The sequence below is a fragment of the Fukomys damarensis genome, unplaced genomic scaffold (assembly GCF_012274545.1).
Source record: "Fukomys damarensis isolate Sample0158 unplaced genomic scaffold, DMR_v1.0_HiC HiC_scaffold_19, whole genome shotgun sequence".
NCBI classification, from domain to species: Eukaryota; Metazoa; Chordata; class Mammalia; order Rodentia; family Bathyergidae; genus Fukomys; species Fukomys damarensis.
Window position 1 is genome coordinate 67,573,153 of NW_022900931.1, and position 228 is coordinate 67,573,380.

The 228-nt window shown below is 69.3% G+C and overlaps 1 protein-coding gene across 1 annotated transcript in view; it reads left to right on the forward strand.

Moving 5' to 3' along the window:
* Position 1: 1 nt before the first annotated feature.
* Positions 2-228, forward strand: part of Znf628 (zinc finger protein 628) — a gene marked incomplete at its 5' end in the record, with an annotated part of 5,906 nt that continues 5,679 nt past the window's right edge. The window contains one exon of the mRNA XM_019206406.2: positions 2-74. Within this exon, the coding sequence (XP_019061951.2) occupies positions 2-74 (73 nt within the window). The remainder of the gene's footprint in view (positions 75-228) is intronic.

Genomic DNA, 228 nt, shown 5'->3' on the forward strand with positions numbered 1-228 from the left:
TGCCGACCTGCCTTCCCGTCGGTCCCCGCGGCGAGGCCCCAGGGCTCCTCCGGGTCCCCTCAACCGGGCCGCAGGTGAGGAACCGGAGAGCGCACTGGGGGAGGGGCCAGAGGGCGGAGTAGTTTGGGAAACGGCGAACGTGAAACCGGAAGGGGCGCCTTAAAGGGGAGGCCGCCGTTTGGCCTCCGATTTCTTTGCAAGGCCTCGGCCCCGCCCTCTTAAAGGGCG